This window comes from Bombina bombina, chromosome 5, assembly GCF_027579735.1.
Source record: "Bombina bombina isolate aBomBom1 chromosome 5, aBomBom1.pri, whole genome shotgun sequence".
Classification (NCBI taxonomy): domain Eukaryota; kingdom Metazoa; phylum Chordata; class Amphibia; order Anura; family Bombinatoridae; genus Bombina; species Bombina bombina.
The window spans coordinates 438,505,456-438,530,027 of NC_069503.1; the positions used below are offsets into that span (position 1 = coordinate 438,505,456).

At 36.4% G+C, this 24,572-nt stretch overlaps 1 protein-coding gene across 1 annotated transcript in view; it reads left to right on the forward strand.

Moving 5' to 3' along the window:
* CPNE4 (copine 4) overlaps positions 1-24,572 on the forward strand; it is a 943,422-nt gene that overhangs the window by 587,130 nt on the left and 331,720 nt on the right. The window contains exon 7 of the mRNA XM_053714296.1: positions 18,041-18,130. Within this exon, the coding sequence (XP_053570271.1) occupies positions 18,041-18,130 (90 nt within the window). The remainder of the gene's footprint in view (positions 1-18,040; positions 18,131-24,572) is intronic.

The following is a 24,572-nucleotide window of genomic DNA, read 5'->3' on the forward strand; positions in this document are numbered from 1 at the left end:
TTTAGGTTCATATTCCACACTGTTTTTAAAAAACTCTTTGAGTTTTAGTTGACGTTGAAAACGGTGTAAATCTACACGTATATCAAGCAAATCAGTTTTTGGAGTGGGGATAAATGATAATCCCTTGTTAAGTAATGAAAGCTCAGCCTCAAACAAGATCCGTGAACTCAAATTATATACTATTGTTTCTTTTTTCGATTTGCAACTTTGTTTGGTATATATACACACACTCACCGGCCACTTTATTAGGTACACCTTGCTAGTACCGGGTTGGACCCCCTTTTGCCTTCAAAACTGCCTTTGTGGCATAGATTCAACAAGGTGTTGGAAACATTCCTCAAAAATCTTCGTCCATATTGACATGATAGCAATATCCCCCACACCATTACACCACCACCAACAGCCTGAACCGTTGATACAAGGCAGGATGGATCAATGCTTTGTTTATGCCAAATTCTGACCTTACCATCTGAATGTTGCAGCTGAAATCAAGACTCATAAGACCAGGCAATGTTTTTCCAATCTTCTATTGTCCAAGTTTGGTGAGCCTGTTCAAATTGTAGCCTCAGTTTCCTGTTCTTAGCTGACAGGAGTGGCACCCGGTGTGGTCTTCTGCTGCTGTAGCCCATCTGTTTCAAGGTTCGACATGTTGTGCATTCAGAGATGGAATTCTGCATACCTTGGTTGTAACGAGTGGTTATTTGAGTTACTGTTGCCTTTCTATCATCTCAAAACAGTCTGCCCATTCTCCTCTGACCTCTGACATCAACAAGGCATTTTCGTCCACTGCCGCTCACTGCATACTTTCTCTTTTCGGACCATTCTCTGTAAACCCTAGAGATGGTTGTGCGTGAAAATCCCAGTAGATCAGCAGTTTTTTAAATACTGAGACCAGCCCGTCTGGCACCAACAACCATGCCACGTTCAAAGTGACTTAAAGGGACACTAAACCCAAATTTTTTCTTTACTGATTCAGATAGAGCATGACATTTTAAGCAACTTTATCATTTACTCCTATTATCAAATTTTCTTTATTCTATTTGTATCTTTATTTGAAATGCAAGAATGTAAGTTTAAATGCTGGCCCATTTTTGGTGAACAATCTGGGTTGTCCTTGCTGATTGGTGGATAAATTCTTCCACCAATAAAAAAGCGCTGTCCAAAGTCTGAACCAAGAAAAAAGCTTAGATGCCTTCTTTTTCAGATAAAGATTGCAAGAGAACGAAGAAAACTTAATAGGAGTAAATTAGAAAGTTGCTTAAAATTGCATGCTCTATCTGAATGACAGTGTCCCTTTAAATCCCCTTTCTTCCCCATTAGATGCTCAATTTGAACTTCAGCAAGTCGTCTTCACCACGTCTAGATGCCTAAATCTGTTGAGTTACTGCCATGTGAATGGCTGATTAGCAATTTGTGTTACCAAGCAATTGAACAGGTGTACCTAATAAAGTGGCCGGTGAGTGAATATACAGTATATACATACATAAATATACATATTTAGACATGTGTATATATGTATCCCTATGTTAAAGACCTTTGCAGTCCTTTTATTTCTCTAACACCTGAGACCTCATATATTTGAGCCCTTATAACATTTTTATGCAGTATTTTTTTAAAATAATTTTAATAAACAGTGTTATTATGAGGGTAACTATACTTTTAAATATATTTTTGATATGTTTTGTGCAACTTTTTGTCTCGCGTTACAGTTACCAGAGCTCTGAAGTCACAATATCCCGATGCATGTTAAATTCAATTGAGCTTAAGTGAATGTATTTACTTTCAATGGTAATATAAAAACAACAATCCACAATTTAACCCTTATCGCTCACGCACAGAAGTTAGCGCGCCACTTGTAATCTGGCCCTAAGTATTTACAAATAAATGAAAAGCTACTTGTTGTTATACTGTTTATCTGATATGCTAGAAGTTTCAGACTAAGCACTGGGTTGGGAAGATAATTTTGAGGAAAACTGATTTCATTGATAAGTTGTTCAGCTTTTGATCTATGCCCATTGAGGACTAGAATCTCAATTTATTGTGACTATTTTATTTGTTTGTTTTTTATCTGGAATTTTAAAATCCCTTCACTTTTACTTTTCTCTCATGAGATGTTAACTATAGCAGCTTTGGAAGCGCTAGCATCTTTTGTCACAACATCTTTTATTCCTTTATGACTGTATCACTTGCTAAACTCTCAGCATTTATTAAACCTATGAAAGCAGATTCTTTAGTTGTCAGTAATGTATATCAATTTCCTCACCCTGAAATAAGAAATGCAAGGAATTTACATTTATTTTTGTTCTGATAGAATTGTTCCTCAGCTATCTCAACAGTTCAGTAAATATGTAAATTGCACTGTAAATACAGAGCAATATCTGAAGAGAATACACAGCACAACTATAGTCCATACTAATTAGTTAATGGAAAACATTTTGAGGTGTTTAGAGGATTTTTGGAGATTTAGTAGCTAGAATGATTAAACACCAATGAAATGTTGATTCTGCATGAGTTTCCTAAAATTAAACAAACTTTCATCATCGTGGCACCTCAAGGAACGTTGTATATACCAGTGTTTTCCTACTCTACAAGATCCCCATAGTAGAACGCACACTTTTCCTGTTTATATAATTAAATATAGTATATTGCTACTTAAGAACAATGCAAGTGCATCTCAGATGCTTGGGGCTCCATGTACTGTACTAAGCAGCGTAAGCTGCTTTGGAGCCCTTGCAGGGAAGGTTCACACATGCAAGCCTGATTCCTGCAATGTAAGAAGCAGCGGTCATTAGACCACTGCTTCTTAGGGCTAGATTTATTAAAGCTGAGGCATACAGGGGCGCATATACACACCCCTGTACGCCTCAGCTCGCCTGTGGTGGGGCGAAATTACCCGCAGGTATTCGTCATTGAACACGAGCGCAATTTTGCGCTTGCGTGCAATCCCGCCCCCTGCCCGCGCACAGTCAATCACGCGCGGGCAGGAGCTGTCAATCTCCTCGGTCTGACTAGACCGAGGAGATTGAATTTCGCCATATTAGAGGTGGCGAAGAGGTTAGGGAAGCGGCGGTCTGGTGACCGCTACTTGATAAATGACGGCGAGCAAGTTCTTGTGAGAACTTGCAGCCGCAGGGCTTTAATAAATCTAGCCCTTACACTCTTTGCCACCTCTGAGGTGACTAAGAGAAATCACAGAGTCTCACTTGCTCTCGGTACTTGACAGTCCCTTCTCAGCGGAGTGTGTAATGATGCATAAGGACCAGCGGACAAACAAATCAGCTGCCCATATGCAGTGAAAGTATGCGTACAGCTTCTTAAAGGAAGAGTCAACACTGCATAATCAACAAATGCAAGATAACAAGACAATGCAATAGCACTTAGTCTGAACTTCAAATGAGTAGCAGATTTTTTTTCTGACAATTTTAAAAGTTATGTCTTTTTCCACTCCCCCTGTACCATGTGACAGCCAATCACAAATGCATACACGTACCATGTGACAGCAATCAGCCATTCACAAATGCATACACACTTATTCTTGTACATGCTCAGTAGGAGCTGGTGACTCAAAAAGTTTAAATATAAAAAGACTGTGCACATTTTGTTACTGGAAGTAAATTGGAAATATTAATGAAAGTTTAATTTGTAATTGAGTGTCCCTTTAAGTTGAGAAGCCATCTGCACGCCATTTAATACATGGGGCCCTTGGTTGCTCTCTCCGCTGTTCTTTGCCACCTTGACCTGACTATCCATCCTGTTTATTGATCTACATATGAAAGAAAGAAAGAAAGAAAGAAAGAAAGAAAGAAAGAAAGAAAGAAAGAAAGAAAAAGAAAAAGAAAAAGAAAGAAAGAGACTCTAGTCTTTTTAGTCAGCACCATGTGTACGTGCCAAGTGACCAGTGCTCATGCATGGCTGCTGATTGGTAGAGATGATCCATGCACAGTACAACCCCTCAGTATCCATATAATCTCAGTGGTTGTTACTAGACACATGCATGTGCCAATCTTGGTGTTAAAAAGGCTAAAGCAGCCTTTTTCATGTTATACCTATTATGTTCTTTTGGTCTTTGCCTGCACTATTGTTTCCTTGAAGCTATTACCTGCATATTGTATTCTGCTAGTCCTACATTGTTCTTGAGTGACAATTCTTCCTATCAGTGCAAGTTAGACTGTTCATACTACCAGCTCCTGTTAGCCATGCCAGCTTAAATATTGTATATGCCAACCATTATTATTATCATTGTTTATTTATGTTTTATGCATCACTATACAAAAGTACATTACAATCATAAGGGAGCAATACAGCTTACAATAAAATGTTATGTAAGACTATACAATGTATATGTTTTACTTACATTGCCAAACAAGCAAAAGGAGAGACGTGCCCTGGCCTTGAGCACAACCAAATGTAGATACACTTTATACAAAGTGAGCTACAATTAGAGAGGCTCTCAAACAATCTAAAGGAGAAATAAAATAAATAACACAGCAGGAGAGGGAAAAGAACTGTGTTACTATAACAATTATTTGTTGTTTGTTGGAGTAGAATACAGAAGAAGCAGTTATGTGATAAGATATGGTGAAAGATTCCTTGCAGTTTGGTGACATGACACTTGCACCTGTTTTCAATTTAAAGGAGAGGTTATATAAATGAGTAAGCAGTAGGGTGGGAAGTACTTGCTGAGATTTGCAGTGCAGCTGCAGGAAGGGTGTTTGTATTGTTTTGTAGTAGTGGAGTCTACCTGAGTTAGCCGTTTTAAGTAGAAGGGACAAATGTGTGAAGCAGACTTAGAGACAGAGATGGGAGGATGGGAATCTGATAGGGCAACAGAGTAAGTAAAAGGCAAAGTTTGTAAAATGGACCAAACAATTGTGTAAAGCATGTTCACACATTTCTTGATTTCACACAGGAGTCAGTAAGGTTACCTTGAAAAAAAGACGGATGCTTGCTGAGATTTGCAGTGCAGCTGTAGGAAGGAGGCTGTCTGTATTGTTTTGTAGAAGTGAAGTCTGTCTGTCTGTCAGAGTTAGCTGTTGTAAGAAGTGAAAAATATGTGAGCCTATGAAACTGTGTACTAGTGTGTTCAGCTAGCTCCCGGCAGTGCATTTTGTGCATATTGCTCTTTCAACAAAGTATACCAAGAGAATGAAGCAAATTTGATAATAAAAGTAAATGTAAAGTTGTTTAAGAACGTATTATCTATCTGAGTCATGAAAGAAACATTTTGGGTTTCTTGTCCCTTTAAGTACAGAAACTTTAGAAAATGCATAGAAAATAAAATTTCAAGCTAAGAAAAGTGTGATATTATTTGAAGAAAAGAAATAGCTCTTAAACTCTAACAAATGTGTAACAGATTACCCAACTTTGTGACACATACCTCACCCCAGTATGACTCTGGATACACTTTTAAAACTAACTACTACATTATATATATGATCTCCTTTACTGCTTAATGCTTCAGCTTTATTGAGAAATGAACATATGTATATCATTCTAGATGCTAATAAATGAGCTTGCAGTAATGTGATACAAGAAAAATGATTGAAAGGATGGTGTGACAGCCATGACAGCTCCAGATGGGTATTAAAACATTCAATTTGAATTTTATGTTCTTATGACATATGAGGGAAGAAATAAAATAGTATTAACTTGTGTCAGTATCTTTTTAAAAAATTTCCTGGCAGAATCAGAACATATAACTCACAGCCTTTAACATGGTACAGACTGCTGTTTCCCAACCCCATGAGTAGCACTTACCCTTTAGAGGTATAATATTACTCCTAATTACCCCCTTACCACAACACACATATATTAGCCATTTAAATCACCTATAGTATTAATAAACAACATAGACACTACTGCACAACTTAGATCTTTACAGATCTGCTTTGAATCTATGAACCATAGCAAAAATATAGCAAAAATATGTAAGTAAGATATATTTTCCTAACATCCACTGTTCCTGATACAGCAAATACTTGAAAAATGTTATGAATCACAAAAATACAGACCATTATTCTTCTGCCTGGTTGGAAACAAAAAAACATATTTCAGTATATAGTAGGGAAATATAATTAATGATACCACCTCTCTGTATCTGATATAATCCTGCATACAGTGTAACTACTTTATTTATCTGTAACACACTTTACCCAAAGCATTTCACTGTCTGATATATAAAATTAGAATATAGACTATACATGTAGGTAACATCACTTTCCAATCTTCCATGCAGTCTATCATATACATGTATTTGAATACATCAGATTAAATAATATATAACTAACATATTGACCTATTATTTCAACCATAAGGATTGCATATCCCTGCTGAAGGCTGAGTGTCTTATAGAAGAGAGAGGAATGTGTGTGGCATTTTGTTCACAATTGGATGTGCAATGAAATAAACAAAACTATAAATAATTCAGTAATATCTACTAATAAATTGCATTAGGTAAACATATAAAAACCTTCATTTTTTACTATTTGTTAGTGTAAAAAAAACACTCAAAACACAAAGAATGTTATAATAAATACAAAAATCTTTTAGCATTAAAGTGTAGAGGGTTTTGTGAGCAAGCAGGTGCATGGGGATACTGACATATGCTTCTATGCCCTGTGTATCATACACTCAAACAATGGTTCAGTTTAGGCTAGGGGTTTTATTATTTTGGGGGGGCCTTTTTATATTGATAGGGCTATTAGATTATGAGTAATTAGTTTAAATATTTGATCATTTCTTTTTTATTTTGTGTAATTTAGTGTTTATTTTTTTTGTTATTTAGTTAATTGTATTTGATTAATGTAATTGTTTTAATTTTTGTGACATGTTAGGTTTTACTGTAAGACAGGTTAGGTTTTATTTTACAGGTAAATCTTTATTTATTTTAACTAGGTATTTAGTAAATAGTTAATAACTATTTAATAACTAATATACCTAGTCAAAATAAATACAAACTTACCTGTGAAATAAAAATAAAATATAAGCTAGATACAATATAACTATTAGTTATATTGTAGCTAGCTTAGGTTTTATTTTACAGGTAAGTATTTATTTAGTTTTAAATAGGAATAATTTAGGTAATAATTGTAATTTTTATTTGGAATTATTTTAATTATGTTAAAATTAGTGGGTGTTAGAGTTAGATTTAGGGTTAGGTTTAGGGGTTAATAACTTTAGTATAGTGGCGGCGACATTGGAGGCAGCAGATTAGGGGTTAATAAGTGTAGTTAGGTGTCGGTGATGTCAGAAGCGGCAGATTAGGGGTGTTTAAACTCGGGGTTTATGTTAGGGTGTTAGGTTTAACATAACAAATTTTTTCCCCATAGACATCAATGGGGCTGCGTTATGGAGCTTTACGCTCCGTGATTGCAGGTGTTAGGATTATTTTTAGCTGGCTCTCCCCATTGTTGTCTATGGGGAAATCTTGCACGAGCACGTAACAGCAGCTCAAAGCAGCGCTGGTATTTGTGTGCGATATGGAGCTCAATGCAGTCATATCACCCGCAAACGCCAGTTTTTTTTAAAACTCGTAATACCAGCGCTATAGGGAGTGAAATACCGCCAAAAATGCTGCGGTCGTTAATTTCCCTATAGCGCTCAAAACTCGTAATCTGGCTGTTTATTAGGTACTTTGCGATGTGGGGGTTGGCGGATTAGGGGTTAATACATTTTATTTAGTTATTGCGGTGGGGGGTGATATTGCTCATGCGTTAGGTGTTTGTTAATACTTCTAGGCAGTTATGGTAGTTTCATATTCAGCACAAGGCTTGCTGCGATTGCCTATGTGTGGCAAGGTGAAAATGGAGTAACATTTCTAAATTTTTGCCGGGTAAGTCCTTGTGCTGAATATGCAATACTGACTTGCGACGCCGGTTCTATGTTAGTTTATGGGAGTAAAAATAGCGGGCGACGGGTGAAATATATGTGCCACATTTATATGCGGCACCGTATATGCGATAGCAATATCTGACTAAAAATAGACAGCACCGGCTTTTGCGGGTGATGCCACATATGTAATCTCACCCATGGTGGTGATTACTAAATTAGTATCTTACCTGATGAACATAATCCTTTACCAGCTCTGTGAACAAACAATGTTTGAATGAGTTTGCTTAAAAGGACAGTCTACTTGAACATTTTTATTGTTTATAAAGATAGACAACACGGTTATTTTAATACACTTTTTGCCTCTGTGATTACCTTGTATCTAAGCCTTAGCAGACTGCTTCTGACAGACATGCAGTTGAGCCAATCAGTGCTGACTCCTAAATAGCTCCACGGGAGTGAGCGCAATGTTATCTATATGGCACACAGGAACAACTGTCAAAATGCAGTGACATAAGAAGTGGTTTTCAACTGTTTGGAAATCAGTTTAAACCTACCTAGGTTTAGCTTTCAAAAATGAATACCAAGAGAATAAAGCAAATTTGAAGATAAAAGTAAATTGGAAAGTTGTTTAAAATTGCATGCCCTATTTGAATGATGAAAGTTTATTTTTGTCTAGACTATCGCTTTAAAATATATGTATATTCTCTATGTGCACACTATAAACTGTCACTGAAACAGTCAAAACTTTTATTATAAGTATGTTTGCTAATACATTATAGTGAACAAATGCTTCTAAAGTGAAATGTGTTCATGTGTATTAGCGCTGCAGAATCTGTTGGCGCTCTACAAATAACCGATAATAATAATAATAATATTAATTTTGAATTGTATATCCCTTTAAGTAAATTTAAGAAAAATAGTCTAAAAGAAACTCTTCAGACAAATCCGAAATTAGCTTTTATCCTTCTATTACTATTGTGTCAAAGAGATCAGCCAGAGCTATGGCAAATCCATTACATGAAAAGCTCAACAAAAAGTCCTAAATCAAATGATGTTGTGAATAAATCAAGGGACAAAGGTGGTTATACTATTGTATGGAATAACATTAGATTTACAAAAGAACAGAATGACAATGTTCTGATACCCTGAATCATTCAACTATATGCATATTTTTTTTTTAATCATACTGTGGATTTTTTGTGTACTAAACTTATTACTGAAAATTGTTTGATATACTGTATCTGAATATAATTTATTCATATACATTTTTTACACTAAATGTATTATTTATTACTTTAAAACTAAGGTCCCAAAAGTGCCAACAAATTGATTTTTTTCTTCACTTTTTAATGCTTTCTTCAGCTTCTAGAAATGTTTATTGCAATAAGAGTTACCCTGTATGCATGAAAAAATAGGCAGATAAATAAATAGCTCTGAAAAGATACAACCACACAAGAGGGCCGCATAGTGTAAAATCTTCTAAACACCAAAATGATAGAAGATAGATACATTCAACTCACAAACACCAAGCACCTCCAGGTGCTTTGATCCACAGTCTGCGACTTTACAGTCTCCCAACCAAACTGAACCTCCAGACAATAAACTGACTCATAGATCCCTGTTTAAACAGCCTTCCATAAAGGGCCTGAAAACACATTGCTTGATTGTTGTTTTGTTTTTCATTTAATTTTTTTTTAATATTAAATTAATTTAATAAATAATCATTTGGACACAAGCTCCTTTTTTTTCACTGGTGTGTAACATTGTATAAATAAGTTGCCCAGGGGAAAGCATCAAGGTCCCAGTCTGTGGATCAAAGCACCTTGAGGTGCTTTGCGTTTGTGAGTTGAATTTATCATCTTTCAATAAGAGGTTGGCCAGACTTGTTTCCAAGGAGCTGTCTGAGTGATTTTGCACAATCCCCTTTTTTTTTTTTTTTTTCTTGCTATAAACTCAATTTTTGGAGTTTTGCGTAGAATGTTTCAGATTTGGCTTTTTTTTCCCTCCACTTTTTTTTTGTGTCCTACCAATACAAACAAAAGAAATAAACACGAGAATGCATAAATATTTGTATTTCCAGTGAAGTGGTGCATTATCTGACAGAAATGCAGGGGTGACAATATTTTTGGCCATGACTGTGTGTGTGTGCATGTATGTATATATACTGTATATATATATATTTTTATATATATATATATATATATATATATATATATATATATATATATATATATATATATATATATATATATATATATATATATATACAGGGAGTGCAGAATTATTAGGCAAGTTGTATTTTTGAGGATTAATTTTATTATTGAACAACAACCATGTTCTCAATGAACCCAAAAAACTCATTAATATCAAAGCTGAATAGTTTTGGAAGTAGTTTTTAGTTTGTTTTTAGTTATAGCTATTTTAGGGGGATATCTGTGTGTGCAGGTGACTATTACTGTGCATAATTATTAGGCAACTTAACAAAAAACAAATATATACCCATTTCAATTATTTATTTTTACCAGTGAAACCAATATAACATCTCAACATTCACAAATATACATTTCTGACATTCAAAAACAAAACAAAACCAAATCAGTGACCAATATAGCCACCTTTCTTTGCAAGGACACTCAAAAGCCTGCCATCCATGGATTCTGTCAGTGTTTTGATCTGTTCACCATCAACATTGCGTGCAGCAGCAACCACAGCCTCCCAGACACTGTTCAGAGAGGTGTACTGTTTTCCCTCCTTGGAAATCTCACATTTGATGATGGACCACAGGTTCTCAATGGGGTTCAGATCAGGTGAACAAGGAGGCCATGTCATTAGATTTTCTTCTTTTATACCCTTTCTTGCCAGCCACGCTGTGGAGTACTTGGACGCGTTTTTCTTGAAGGATGCAGACTTCTTCCTGTACCACTGCTTGAAGAAGGTGTCTTCCAGAAACTGGCAGTAGGACTGGGAGTTGAGCTTGACTCCATCCTCAACCCGAAAAGGCCCCACAAGCTCATCTTTGATGATACCAGCCCAAACCAGTACTCCACCTCCACCTTGCTGGCATCTGAGTCGGACTGGAGCTCTCTGCCCTTTACCAATCCAGCCACGGGCCCATCCATCTGGCCCATCAAGACTCACTCTCATTTCATCAGTCCATAAAACCTTAGAAAAATCAGTCTTGAGATATTTCTTGGCCCAGTCTTGACGTTTCAGCTTGTGTGTCTTGTTCAGTGGTGGTCGTCTTTCAGCCTTTCTTACCTTGGCCATGTTTCTGAGTATTGCACACCTTGTGCTTTTGGGCACTCCAGTGATGTTGCAGCTCTGAAATATGGCCAAACTGGTGGCAAGTGGCATCTTGGCAGCTGCACGCTTGACTTTTCTCAGTTCATGGGCAGTTATTTTGCGCCTTGGTCTTTCCACACGCTTCTTGCGACCCTGTTGACTATTTTGAATGAAACGCTTGATTGTTCGATGATCATGCTTCAGAAGCTTTGCAATTTTAAGAGTGCTGCATCCCTCTGCAAGATATCTCACTATTTTTGACTTTTCTGAGCCTGTCAAGTCCTTCTTTTGACCCATTTTGCCAAAGGAAAGGAAGTTGCCTAATAATTATGCACACCTGATATAGGGTGTTGATGTCATTAGACCACACCCCTTCTCATTACAGAGATGCACATCACCTAATATGCTTAATCGGTAGTAGGCTTTCGAGCCTATACAGCTTGGAGTAAGACAACATGCATAAAGAGGATGATGTGGTCAAAATACTCATTTGCCTAATAATTCTGCACTCCCTGTATATATGAGGTATTCCAATATAATAATATGTCAAATACATACGTACATTATACATTTCTCACAGCTGATCTGTATATTATGTATTATAAAAATATATATTGTTGGTCACTGGTTTACTGTATTTCTTTATGCAAAGTATTTATCTAAAATATATTCAATTAATTACAAAATATGATTTTTTTTTTGTTCATGTAAAGCTTAAGGGGTCAATTTATCAAGCTTCGTACGGAGCTTAATGCCCCGTGTTTCTGCCGTTGGGTGCTGGTGGTTTAGGGGTTAATAGGTTTATTTAGTGATAGTGATGTGGGAGGCCAGAGGTTTAGAGGTTAATAACTTTATTTAGTGGCGGCGATGTCGGGGAGCAGCAGAATAGGGGTTAATATATTTATTATAGTGTGGGCAATGTTGGGGTGCGGGGGAATAGGGTTTAATAACTTTAGTATAGTGGCAACGATGTCAGGGAGCGGCGGAATAAGGGTTGATAAATTTTATTAATGGCGGTGATATCGGGAGCGGCAGATTAAGGGTTAATAACTTTAATATAGTATTTGCGATGCAGGAGGGCATCAGTTTAGGGGTTAATAGGTAGTTTATGGGTGTTTAGTGTACTTTGTAACACTTTAGTTATGAGTTTTATGTAACACTTTTGTTGCGTAAAACTCATAACAACTGCTCTCAGATGGCGGTACGGAACTTGTCGTTATAGGGTGTAACGCAAGCTTTTTAGCATCACTGCAAAACTTGTAATGGCAGCGCTATGGAAATCCCATGCAAAAACTTAATTTTTTCGAGTGAGGGACTGACGTTGCGTTACAGGCTAAAAGACTTGCGGTACATTTATACCGACAAGACTCGTAATGGCTGAATTGCTGTTTTAACTCTGAAATAGCCATTTTTTCAGAGTTAAAGGGACACTGAACCCACATTTTTCATTTTGTGATTTAGATAGAGCATGACATTTTAAGCAACTTCTAATTTACTCCTATTATCAAATTTTCTTCATTCTCTTGGTATCTTTATTTGAAATGCAAGAATGTATGTTTAGATGCCGGCCCATTTTTGGTGAACAACCTGGGTTGTTCTTGCTGATTGGTGGATAAATTCATCCACCAATAAAAAAATTGCTGTCCAAAGTGCTGAACCAAAAAATAGCTTAGATGCCTTATTTTTCAAATAAAGATATCAAGAGAACGAAGAATTGATAATAGGAGTAAATTAGAAAATTGCTTAAAATTGCATGCTCTATCTGAATCACGAAAGAAAAAAAATTGAGTTCAGTGTCCCTTTAAAACGCGAACGCAAAACTTGTAATCTAGGTGAGAGTTACAGTATTTAAAATGGCATGCTCTCTGTGAATCATGAAAGAAAAAATTTGGGTTTCATGTCTTAATATTTGTGGTGGGGCAAATTTGGAGGACAAACAAAGGTGGTGAAGACACAGCACACATTGTATATGTAGCCCTTTGCAGGGCAATGAGAGTGCTACCTGTGCATTTGGAGGTGCATACTTGGCACACCCATAGAACCGCCACTGCATATATATGCTACATGATCTCATTTAAGAGATGCAGCATTATGGGTAACATTTTCTTGTAATTCAAAATAATGTACACTATTTCATTTGGGGTATTTTTATTTTATGCAATCTATTAATGTTTTAAAAGCACTGTGTGCGTCCTGCATTATAGTGAATGCAAATTGTGGTGCAAGATCTGGGGATGCATTTTTTTCTTTCAAGGGATCATGAAATGTGGATTAGGCAGTTACTAATGAGCTACCATATTCTATTAACTCTTTTTACAGAAAATGTGACATGCATCAGAATAAAAGATGAGCAGCCAGTGTGTTGTTTACACCTCACTGATCCTTGATAATCTCAGCCTTTAATTGACTAAGGTGCAGGTGCTGAACAACTGACTTTCACTCCCTAAGGGAATTTATACCAAAAAAAGTGCTGTACACAAGTAATTGAGAAACTGAGAAAATAATATCAAGTGATGCATGGAAAGTAATTGATATAAAATACAAAAAAATAACCTGGTTTAAATGTGGTTTGGAAAAATAGAGCAAAATCAATCCTTAAAGGGATATAAAACCAATTTTTTTTTCCTTTAAAATTCAGATAGAGCATGCAATTTTAAGTAACTTTCTAATTTACTCCTATTATATTTTCTTTGTTCTCTTGGTATCTTAATTTAAAAAGCAGGAACGCAAGCTTAGGAGCCAGCCCATTTTTGGTTCAGCACCTGGGTAGCGCTTGCTGATTGGTGGCTACATTTAGCCACCAATCAGCAAGTGCTACCCAGTGTTCTAAACCAAAAATGGTCCGGTTTCTAAGCTTGCGTTCCTGTTTTTTTAAATAAAGATACCAAGAGAATGAAGACAAATCGATAATAGGAGTAAATTAGAAAGTTGCTTAAAATGGCCTGCTCTATCTGAATCATGATAGTTTAATGTTGACTTTAGTATCCCTTTAATATTATCATTATTTTAATATATTTCTTAAACCTAGTTATACAATGTTGCATTCTTCCACAGGTGTAATCTTCTACAGTTGCAGGAATAGCTTGTTACATTATGTTGATGGAATGGACATGTTTTTTTTTGTAAATTCAGGCTTAATTTAAATAATAATAATATATTGACTATATATATATAAACTACATAGCCAAAAGTATGTAGACATCCATAGTAATTATTGCGTTCAGAAGTTTCAGTCACACCCATTGCTAACAGGTGCATAAAATCCAGCACATAGCCATGACATTTCCATAGCCAAACATTGGCAGTACAATTGGTCAGCTCAGTGACTTCAAATGTGGCACTGTCATAGGATGACACTGTTTTCACAAGTCAGTTTGTGAAATGTGTGTCCTAATAGATCTGCCCCAGTCAACTTTAATTGCTATTACTGTGAGGTAGAAGCATCTAGGAGCAACAACAGTCCAGTCACAAAGTCCAGACCATGCAAACTCACTGAGTAGGGTTATCGAGTGCTGAAGTACATAGCGCATACAAATCGCCTATCATCTGTTACATCACTCATTACAGAGTCTCAAACCGCCCCTGTGTGATGAATCAGTCTGGCAGTCTGATGGAAGAATCTGGGTGCGGTGGATGCCAGGAAAAAGCTACCTACCAAAATACTTTATAGCACCTACTATGAAGTTTGGTGGAGAAGGGATAAAAGTCTGGTGCTGTTTTTCAGGGTATGGGCTAGGACTCTTAGTTCCAGTGAAGGGTCATCTTAATGTTACAGAATACAAAGACCTTTTAAACAATTGGGTGCTTCTAACTTTGTGGCAACAGTTTGGGAGAGGTAATTTCCTGTTACAGGGTAAATGTGTCCCTGTGCACAAAGCAGGGTCTATGAAGGTAATGTTTGATGAGTTTAGTGTGAAGGAACTCAAGTGGCCTGTACAAGCCTTGACCTATACCCCACGGAACACCTTTGAATTGGAACACCAACTGCAAGCCAGACCTGCTCATCCAACAAATGCTCTTTTGGCTGAATAAGAAAAATTCACAAAGACACACGCCAAAATCTTGTAAAATAAATTTACTGTATATTAAGGTCCATGGATTTTAGAATGGGGTGTCCAACAAGCCCATATAGGTGTGATGGTCAGGTATATATAAAATCGCAATATTGAGGTTTTTAATGATGACACTTATCAAAAATGCATTTGTCAGTGGCCCACAATTTTCTGAAACATTTATTTTACCGTTATTCATCATCATTATTTTTTCATGGAAAGTTTCAACAAAAGAGATATATTTGATAATAGGATTTGTTGTAGCCAACCAATGAGCAAGTTCTTTGCATGAGTAGAATCTGTGAATCACTGTTCAGCATTGCCCAGGGACAACATACTGCAGTACCTTTACGGATAATGATGATGTATGTTGTGTTTTTTACAATGCTTAAAGAGACACTGAACCCACATTTTTTTCTTGATTCAGATAGAGCATGCAATGTTAAGTAACTTTCTAATTTACTCCTATTATCAATTTTTCTTTGTTCTCTTGCTATCTTTATTTGAAAAATAAGGCATCTAAGCTTTTTTGGGGGGGTCAGAACTCTGGACAGCACTTTTTTATTGCTGGATGAATTTATTCTCCAATCAGCAAGAACGACCCAGGTTGTTCACCAAAAATGGGCTGGCATCTAAACTTACATTCTTGCATTTCAAATTCAGATACCAAGAGAATGAAGAACATTTGATAATAGGAGTAAATTAGAAAAATGCTTACAATTTCATGCTCTATCTGAATCAGTGTCCCTTTAAACATTTTTAATTAGTGTTTAATATGCTTTTGACAGAAGAGCATAATGTACTTAAAGTAAAGAATATAGGGAGAAGAGAAAAAAACTAAGCGCTTCTCCTTGCTTCTCCAATATGTGAATGTTTAAAAAGAACATTGTAGTCAAGCATTTCCTGTTATCCACATGAATAAATCAGCATTTAAACATTTGGCATTTTGGTTATATTTAAATTAAGTTGTACACTTCCTAATAATGCTGATGTGGAATATACCTATCAACCAGTGAGAATTAACCAGAAGTACTCAGTAGCCAATGAGCATTAGTAGATAGTGCCATGGCATGAGCCAATGAGAATCAGTAGGAAGTGCCATGGCATGAGCCAATGAGCATTAGTAGATAGTGCCATGGCATGAGCCAATGAGGATTAGTAGATAGTGCCATGGCATGAGCCAATGAGCATTAGTAGGAAGTGCCATGGCATGAGCCAATGAGAATTAGTAGATAGTGCCATGGCATGAGCCAATGAGGATTAGTAGGAAGTGCCATGGCATGAGCCAATGAGAATTAGTAGATAGTGCCATGGCATGAGCCAATGAGGATTAGTAGGAAGTGCCATGGCATGAGCCAATGAGGATTAGTAGATAGTGCCATGGCATGAGCCAATGAGGATTAGTAGGAAGTGCCATGGCATGAGACAATTAGGATTAGTAGGAAGTGCCATGGCATGAGCCAATGAGGATTAGTAGGAAGTGCCATGGCATGAGCCAATGAGGATTAGTAGATAGTGCCATGGCATGAGCCAATGAGCATTAGTAGATAGTGCCATGGCATGAGCCAATGAGGATTAGTAGGAAGTGCCATGGCATGAGCCAATGAGGATTAGTAGGAAGTGCCATGGCATGACCCAATGAGGATTAGTAGGAAGTGCCATGGCATGAGCCAATGAGGATTAGTAGATAGTGCCATGGCATGAGCCAATGAGCATTAGTAGATAGTGCCATGGCATGAGACAATTAGGATTAGTAGGAAGTGCCATGGCATGAGCCAATGAGGATTAGTAGGAAGTGCCATGGCATGAGCCAATGAGGATTAGTAGGAAGTGCCATGGCATGAGCCAATGAGGATTAGTAGGAAGTTACCTACAGCTGTATTAGATTTAAATTAAATTTTACAAATCTTTACTCTACTTTTTATTTCATGAAGAAAAATTCAACATAGTTAAATGCTATATCTTTCATATGGATGACACATGTACAGTGTTTAATTATATGATAAAAAAAAAGTCTCTGACTATAGGGTAGCCCTAGTTATTTTACTAAAACCAGAACATGTTGATGTGAAACCCGTGTAAGAACAAACAATTGCTGAAGCTTTGCATTTGTGTCCTGAAAATTTGTATAATTTGAAACCGTAATTAAATGTAGCTCAAATGTTTCTTTTTCCTTTTAGCTTTGTGCATTGTATATGTATTTTCCATGCCTACAACTACAGCTGAATTGTTGTTAAAGGGACACTAGACCCAAATTTTTTATTTCATGAATCAGATAGAGAGAGAATGCAATTTTAAGTAACTTTCTAATTTACTCCTATTATCAATTTTTCTTCATTCTCTTGCTATCTTTATTTAAAAAGCAGGAATGTAAAGCTTAGTAGCCGGCCCATTTTTAGTTCAGAACCCTGGGTGGATTATACTTAATGTAGCCACCAATAAGCAAGCACTATCCATTGTGCTGAACCTAAAATGGGCCGCCTCCTAAGCTTTACATTACTGTTTTTATAAATAAAGATAGCAAGCGAACAAATAAAAAATGGTAATAGGATTAAATTAGAAAGTTGTTTCAAATTGCATGCTCTATCTGAATCATGAAAGAAAAACAATCGGGTTTAGTATCCCTTTAATGCCTCTTATTTTCTATATTTATATTTATTAATTGTTCACTACAGCACAAAAAGACATTACAAATAAGTAATATTTTACTGTCCAGTAATTAAAGCAATAGTATGCCAGATGTCACATTATATCACACACTTTTATCTTACAAATCTTTGCATAGGTAAGCTTTGTTCTGATTGCAATTGAAATTTTGTTAGCACTCTTCTAAATATTTTTCTTTCATTTAATTACTCTGTTTTCATTTATAACAGGTTGTCATGAATAACTTGAACCCTGCTTGGAAACCATTCAAAGTGTCAGTAAATTCCCTGTGCAGTGGAGATCAGGATCGAAAACTAAAGGTAAAACTCAACATCTGCCAGTGACCTCAGAAAGGTTTCTGGCTTGCAGTAAAAAAGCAATATATGTGTTCATACTGTTTAGCAAGTTGTAGAAGGCTGTGGGTGTTGTTGCTTATTTAAAAGCCAGGAGCTTTTCCATCAGTCGACCCTGGGAATTTTATATTTTAGCTGTTTTGGTAGATTATGTGTTGATACAAGAACATTTTTTTCTGAAATGGTTCTTTTTTGTGGTGGCTACTAGTGTTTAAAAAAAATCTGCAATGTTCCTCAACTTTGAGTTTTGTTCCAGTTTTAGTGATTCTTTAATTCAATATATCTGTTGTGTCTGTGTTGGAAAGTTGGCAGAATCTCATACACTCTCTCTCTTTGGGCCAAGCATGGAGACAAATCACACAAAATCTTTTTTAGCATTATGCTGTAATGTAGATGTATGTCCTTCAGAACCCTGCATAGCAAGATAAGCAGATGTCAAGCTAAAATGTGCCTTTCTAAAATGCTTTCAAAAACACTACAATACTGACAAAAATTCTTAGATTATCTCATCAAATTAAGGAGCTTTAGTGAATTGGGTCCTGTGTCACATAGGAATAATTATCTAATCATAATAGAACTGGGGCTTGAGCCCAGTGATGTTTCAACACAGTGATAACCTGTCCAGGGCCATCTTTAATATTGACTGGACCCTGGGTAAAAATGTTCTTGCCCCCCCCCCCACCCCATGCAATTTTGTTCTCTACCCCAACATCCCAAAAAACAAATCAATATATTTTATAAAAATATTTTTTAAATTATTAGCCCAGCAGTGGATCATCCACTGCTGGGCTAATCATGTTTTAAAAAAAAATGAAATAAATTGCAATATGTGAAACTGGACCTAAGCAGTGCTAATAAGTAAATAAATATATACATTCCTCCACTGTGGATTCATTTAATATGCTTTTTAATGTGATTCTGGTGTGAGGTTAGCTGGTTAAAGAGATTTAGGGCAGCCAACAGCAGCAAAGCAAGATAAAGACTGAGGAGGAAGCATGGAGGTGCGGACAAATATAAGTTTACTGACTGGAACAGCAGAACTACTATGGGAAGCTGTAAAATCTGAGACAGAGAGAAAACAAAAAATATAAAAATAAATCTTACATTAATGTGTGAAGTATCAGCATGACACTATACATCAGCCACACTAGCACATGTCCCTTCTTTGCTAGGAACAAGTTCCCTCTCACCCTGTACTAGACAATGCTGCATGGGGAGGGGCATGTGTGCACTCACTTATTCTTCCCACTGACACCTTTCTACAAAGCACTGTTCCCCAAACAAACGTCAGTTAGTTGATCTTAGGGCCACAGCAGAAAGAGCAGGGCTAAGGGGACCAGCAGACTGGATGCTGTCTGCCCAAGGGCTGCATGGATGTGAGACAAGTCACACAGCCTCAAGACTGAAGAGAGCAGTGTGTGCAGCTGCACAGATGCTCAAATTCTCACGTGCCTGCCGCTCCAGCTTTCTGCTGCATGCGCCTACAGTCAGCCCTACCCAGAAACAATCCCCACCATCAGAGCAGTTACCTGGTAACAGTGGTAACCCCAGCAGGACCTTTTCTGATGCAGTGGGAATGGCTAGATGCTGAGTTAGGGCTTAGCATTCAGTGTTGCAGAGTGCACATCTAAAACAGCACATGGCAATAGCTTGGCATGTCACATGACACCGGCACAGTCTGGCACACTTTCTCAGAAATAAATATAAGCAGAGAACTTTTGACTGTGACAGTATTAGGATTGACTGTGTGTGTTCCCCATGTCACCTCAGCAGTCTGGTATGAACCAAAAAAAAAATTTTTTTTTAAGGACTCTTGGGCTCCTCAGCAAAGACTGGGCCCTGGGCCGCTGCCCCTTTTGCCCTGTGTTAAAGACTGCCCTGAACCTGCCCCCTACAATATACAGTATATATTTGAACACAAATATATTTGGTCATCTCTGTTGTTACCCTGCATGTGACTGCATGCTGTATAACATCTCTGTGGAGTTGTGTGGTATCTAACTGTATGTGTGTGGACTAGCTGTAAATTAGCTCTTCTCAACATATGTGATGAAAAAATGAAGTATCTAGGGCCAAGGAAGGACGAACGTTGTGTAGAATGTGATTAAGGTCAATTGAATTTTGTCTTCTAAATTTTTGGGAACCTAATTACATCCATGAACACTAGACTCACCTTATACATAAAAAATAATGTTCTTCATAATGTGTATTCACCAAGGAAGATCACAAAATACATGTAAATAAGTTTATTCAATTTAATAAACAAGTTTATGCCTTACTAAAGTGATCTTAGTTTTTGTTGTGATTTTGCCTTTGACTCTGTATTGCTTGAAACACCCGAAGTCTCAAAATAGATTTTCAGCAAGTCAGTTGTGGTTTTACTTTTCTAATTTTTGGGCAGTAATAACAACATATATTCCCATAGCACCAGCTCTGCCAGAACAGCAACATCTCCTATCACAAACATCGAACAACTGTTTCCAAACTATGTTTACATGACAAAATAAACTTTATATATAAGGCTTGCAATGTTAATGAGCTATAGTGACAGTCTAGATATGCCTGATTATTATATATAGTGAGATTACAGAATTATATGTAGCAAAACCTGAAGCTCATGCCTTGATTTAGCCTGTTCTTATATCACATGTGTAGGTCAGTAGTAACACTGCTCATACTATCTTATACTTCTTGACATACAGTTCCAGTTCTTGCAACATATTTATAGATAACACAATAATATATATATATATATATATATATATATATATATATATATATATATATATTATATATATATATACTGTATATATATATATATATATATATATATATATATATGTCATTTTTTATACATAAATAAAATATAAGGCAGAGATTTAGTAAGGACTGGACGGAGAATGTTCGCTCCCTCAAACCTCCGCTCGGCATCAAGGCCAGCATTTAACATGACACACTATGATAAGTAGGGGTTAGCATTGTTTGTCAATCGACCCGGTCAGACTTGTCTGGGGTGATTGAAAACCGCTAACTCAGAGGTGGAGTATAGTTTAAGAAGCAGCGAGCCACACCAGAGGTCTCTAAAGCTGCATTACGCAGCTTCATAAATCTGAACCTCTTATTAATGTTTATACCGTATATATATATGTATATATGAGCACAGGGCAAGTTTGATGGAAAATAATGAGTTCATACAGCTGGAAGATATATAGATAGAGAGGTAGGTGATAGATAGATAGATAGATAGATAGATAGATAGATAAATAGATGATAGATAGATAGATAGATAGATAGATAGATAAATAGCCATATTAAAATCCATTAGCTTTGGATTTTTGGATCCCATCTTTATGACTTTCCAGTCCTTTAGAAGCGCTGTCTTTTGAATTAGTTTAACTGCCTGAGTATGAGATATAACAGGAAAATCTTTATATTAATAGGTAATATTTTAAAAGTCAAAACAATTATTTGCTATCATAAATGGACATTATAATGATCAGATTTTAGTTAAGCACAAGTTTCACAACGTCAAAGTATAATTTGGGCAAAAGCTTTTACTTCTGTAAACTAGACATTATTTTGTTTATTTAAGTGTGAACTAAATATGAGCAAAACTGTAAACATTGACAAAAGCCCTGCAAATGGACAAGTTATATTATACATAAAAGGTCAAGATGGGTTTTTACAGGGACAAAAAAGTCAGCACTAAACTTTTATATTCCGGATAGATCATGCAATAGAAACAACTTTCCAATTTACTTCTATTATCATATTTACTTTGTGCTTTCTGTACATAGAAATGCTTAGGATTATCAGTGCACTACTAGGAGCTAGATGGTGATTTTTGGCTATGCATTTATGTCTCATGTCATTGGCTCACAAGGGGCTAGAGTACGAGTGCAGCGCAAATTAGCTCTGTTTTACAAGTTGAAAGTAAAAAGTTTTTGCACGAGTGCTAACTCGACGTTCACAGGAAACTTGGAATATCGGGACCGTGTTAATGTATTCCTCCATAGACGTCAGTGGAGTGTGAAAAGAAGAAAAAACCTAACACCCTTACTCAAGTGCGCTTACCAGACATGAAATATTAATATTTCACATTTCAATGTTCTTGACTTAGCAGAATATGTTCATGTTTGCAGCTACTTGACTGCAAGGATCCCCAATGCACTTATATATGTCTATATATTTATACATATGTTTTTATGTGTTTATATGTGTATATATGTCTGTAATGACATATATACACATATTAATACATCTGTACACACATATAAATATATACATTTACATATTTACATATGCATGTATATATCTCTATGTTAAAGCCATTTGCATCCCCTTTTTTTTCTAACACCTGAGACCTCATATCTATGAACACTAATAACTTTTTTATGGAATTGTATTCGTAATCATTTTAATAGCCAGTGTTACAGTACTTTTAAATGTATTTTTGATGTGTTTTGTACAACTTTTTTGTCTCGCGTAACAGTTAACAGTTAAAGTCATGCTAACCTGACGTGCAATTACTTTCAACTTGTAATATGCATGCTACTTTCGACACGTGTAAAGATCCACAACAAACCCCTTGTCACTAGCATGCGACAGTTGGAGCGCCACTCAACTAGGCATTCTAGTTGTCATTTTGTTTAGGTAATCTGAAGAGATTTCACTCCATGCTTCCTGAAGCATCTCCCACAGGTTGGATTGGCTTGATGGGCCCTTCTTCGCTACCATACGGTCAAGCTGCTCCCACAACAGTTCAATAGGGTTGAGATCTGGTGACTGTGCTGGCCACTTCATTAAAGACAGAATACCAGCTGATTGCTTCTTCCTTAAAAAGTTCTTGCATATTGTCCTGTTGTAGGAGGAAATTGGCTCCAATCAAGCGCCATCCGCAGGGTATGGCATGGTGTGGCAAAATTAAGTGATAGCCTTCCTTCTTCAAGGTCCCTTTTACCCTGTATAAATCTCCCACTTTACCACCACCAAAGCACCCTCAGACCATCATATTGCCTTCACCATGCTTGATAGATTGTGTCAAGCACTCTTCCAGCATATTTTTATTTGTTCTGCGTCACATGACTGTTCTTCAACATGCAATGGAAGACAGGGCAGATGGTTGCTGATAATGGGCCTCTGTATGCCTATGTAGATGTTATATTAGAAAACAGCTGTTTCTAGCAACAATTGTCATTTACAACATTTTCTACACTGTATTTCTGATCAATTTGATGTTATTTTAATGGACAAAAAATAGCTTTTCTTTCAAGAACAAGGATATTTCTAGGTGACCCCAAACTTTTGAACACTAGTGTACTTATAAAAGCATAATTTGGTGAGGAGACATTGGTCAAAATTTACTGTCCCTGCAGGCAAACCGGTTTGCAAATAGTGAAATTGACTGCCTGCAATCACCACTTGCATCACACATCAAAAATTAACATTGTACAAGAGGTTTCTTGTACAATTCCACCCCTTGTTCCGGCACAACCAATTATGCTTACTGCAGGGAATGTCAATCACCCCAAATGAGTGAGTGTGGGAGTGGTTTATCTCACCCCCTCTGAGGTGGCAGAGAGGAAATTGAAGCAGTTTATGCTTTTTAAATATGTGGTAGCAGGTCGCTTAAAGGGACATAAAACAAGTTGAGATAGAGACAAAATATAATATGTACTTTCATTACTTTACCTGCAAATGTATACTGCAGTGCCTCACCATTAACCCTTTTTTTTTAAGTTTCTGAATTGTAAAGCTCTAACTCCCCCACACATTTCCTTCTATGGCTGTATCTATATCTTTAGTTGTTTGGTAGAATACAAAAATGCATAGGGATTATCTGCTGGAGTGTGCCTAGAAGACCTGAACTCAGTTGAAATCCAATGCCTGTGTCTGAACACTGATAATTGGGGGTGGAGCACAGTGTCCAGATAGCATAGCTATTTAAGTATTTTTGCTTATTTTTGAAAATTATTTTAAAATACTTCCCAAAAAAATGTAAAACATTTTTTATGTAAACTATTTTTACTTAATTAGCCCTTTTAGCATATGCACAGATCTCAACCTGTTTTATGGCACTTTAATAAATTTAGCTGATCATAGAAAGTGAAAGTGTTTAAACAAAGGTTACTAATTCAGCATTTAATGAAAATAAGAAAATTGATTACTTAGAAAAAAGTGTAAAAATTCAATATTATAGGGTTCCATTTTTCAACTTTGATTGCAGCTTTGGAGCCCTAGCAATGGTAGCTCACTCATTGTGTTGCCTCACAAGCCCCACATGTGAGTAGACAGGTTCCCTGGATGGGAACTTTCTCTTTCCTCAATTTGTTTATACAGTAAACTAAAATGTTTTTTTTTTTTTCTACTAATTTATGTAGAAAATTACTTGCTGTAACTGCAGAAAAAA